The 2,046-nt window shown below is 50.7% G+C and overlaps 1 protein-coding gene across 1 annotated transcript in view; it reads left to right on the top strand.

Moving 5' to 3' along the window:
• The window catches only part of LOC103070574 (kallikrein-7), a 3,349-nt gene extending 1,600 nt beyond the window's left edge, over nucleotides 1-1,749 (top strand). The window contains exons 4-5 of the mRNA XM_007463453.1: nucleotides 22-158; nucleotides 1,597-1,749. Of these exons, the coding sequence (XP_007463515.1) occupies nucleotides 22-158; nucleotides 1,597-1,749 (290 nt within the window). The remainder of the gene's footprint in view (nucleotides 1-21; nucleotides 159-1,596) is intronic.
• The last annotated feature ends 297 nt before the right edge of the window (nucleotides 1,750-2,046 follow it).

Raw genomic sequence — 2,046 nt, 5'->3', positions numbered from 1 at the left:
CCCCCCCCCCCCATCTTGCAGCGACCTTTCCAGAGAAACTCATGTGCACAAAGGTCGACATCATCTCCTCTGGAGACTGCAGGAAGGTTTACATGAACTTGCTGGGAGATTCCATGCTGTGTGCTGGCATCCCCAACTCCGGCACCAATGCCTGCAACGTGAGTCCTCCTTCCTCCCCTGCCCTGGGTCCCTGGCTGCTTCCCCTCAGCACAGAGCCCCATCTTCCCCCTCTATCCAAAACCTTTGCACCTGACCTTGGCGCTGAGCATTCCCTCATCACCCCCCGCCCCACCCTAGGCCCAGCTTTCCTAGCTTTCTCTATCCCATTCTCTGCTCAGGTCAGTAGTGGCAGCCCAGTGGGGGCTGGTATGGCCCTGAGGATGAGGCAGAAAGATGAATGGGAGGGGCTGGGGATGGGCAACATGCGGCCAGGATTAGGGGAAGGCGAGTGAAGCCTTGGCTTCAAACCCAAACTTCAAAGGGGAGGGGGTGCCCAGAAAACTCAGTAATCAAGATAAATCACATTCTAATGCAATATATTTTTTTTAAATCTATGCAAAAGTCCACGATGAACAAAATGTCAGAATTTTCAATAAAGAGCCATCAGTCTTACTGAATTTCCCACTTACCTCAGGCTTCAATAAGTCTCAGCACAGCCCTGTAGTGACCCTTTATCTAAAATTGGGACACTGCGTTCATCATGGACTTTTTCATATTAAATTCAATATTAAGGTATTGCAATAAAATACTACTTACTGCAATTACTGAGACTGTGTGCCCGAAGTTAATGTCTCACTCACCTCACTTGGGTCCTGGTCCTGGTCAAAGAACTGTCTCTGCCCTCCTCTTTGTAACCCCCTCCCTGTCTCTGAACATTATCTTCCCACATCTCCCTTTACCTCCACTCCTTTTGCTCTCACCTGCACCCTCAGTTGTCAGGGGCGGTGGGAGGGTAAGTGCTAGGGATGGGGTGATGGGACAGGAATGTGTGTCCTAGAGAATGGCGCATGCTTCTCTTCCCCTAGTGAGGGCCGGCTTCACGAATGTGCAAGCTGTACAGCGACACGCGGTCCCACACTCAGGAGAGTCCCACCCTCGGTTTAAAGCACTCCTGTTGCTGTCTTGAAATTCTTAATACTTTCTGAGCGAGGGAGCCCACACTTTCATTTTGCACGGGGCCTTATGAATTGTGGCATCGGTTAGGCCCCTGATTTCCAAGACCACCCTGTCCCTCTTTCATGCCCATGTATCCATTCCCTGGAGACACTGCTCCTTCCATGGGCTTGGCGCTGAGTCCCCAAAGATGGGGAAGAAATGGGGCTCTGACCCCCTGGAAGCCCTGCCGCTTCCCTGTGATTGGTCCCATTGGCTGGGGCTCAAGCCAACGCCTTCAGAGAACGTGGTTTGTCTTCTCCACGACGGCCCTAATTCCTGCTCTACTATTGGTCCCCAGAGACTATGAGTCTCTCCCCATTGGCCAGGGTGGAAGGGCAGGGTCTGGCAAGACAAAGACTGACAACCGTGGGGGTGTAGGAGACAGAAGTGGGGGCGGGACTTCACTCTGAAGCTGAAGCTCATTTGCTTTGTCCCCTCCAGGGTGACTCAGGGGGACCACTGATGTGCAAAGGTACTTTGCAAGGCCTGGTGTCCTGGGGAGTTTTCCCTTGCGGCCAACCCAACAACCCAGGTGTCTATACCCAAGTCTGCAAGTACGTCGATTGGATAAACACCATCATGAGCACATATTGATAACCTCTCCGTACTGCCATCTCTCCATCCCTACACCCTGAACATGAAATTCATAGAAATAAGGATGTCGATGATCTACAGCCATACTTGACTTTACTTTTCCTCAAAGACATATCAAGACTTCCACAATATGCCATGTGTGTAAGTCAATCAAATCAGCAAAAGGACTTAAAACCAAAACAAGAAACACAAAAACCTCAGTGCTGGTAAAGAGGTAGTGAGACCGGCACTCTCGGCCACTGAAACTGTACATTCATACGCTTTTTATGGAAGCTGATTGGGCAATGTGAATCAGGA

This window comes from Lipotes vexillifer, unplaced genomic scaffold, assembly GCF_000442215.2.
Source record: "Lipotes vexillifer unplaced genomic scaffold, Lipotes_vexillifer_v1.1 scaffold802, whole genome shotgun sequence".
Taxonomy (NCBI): Eukaryota; Metazoa; Chordata; class Mammalia; order Artiodactyla; family Lipotidae; genus Lipotes; species Lipotes vexillifer.
Note: the sequence above shows the minus strand (reverse complement) of the source record. Positions and strands in the feature narration are given on the sequence as shown.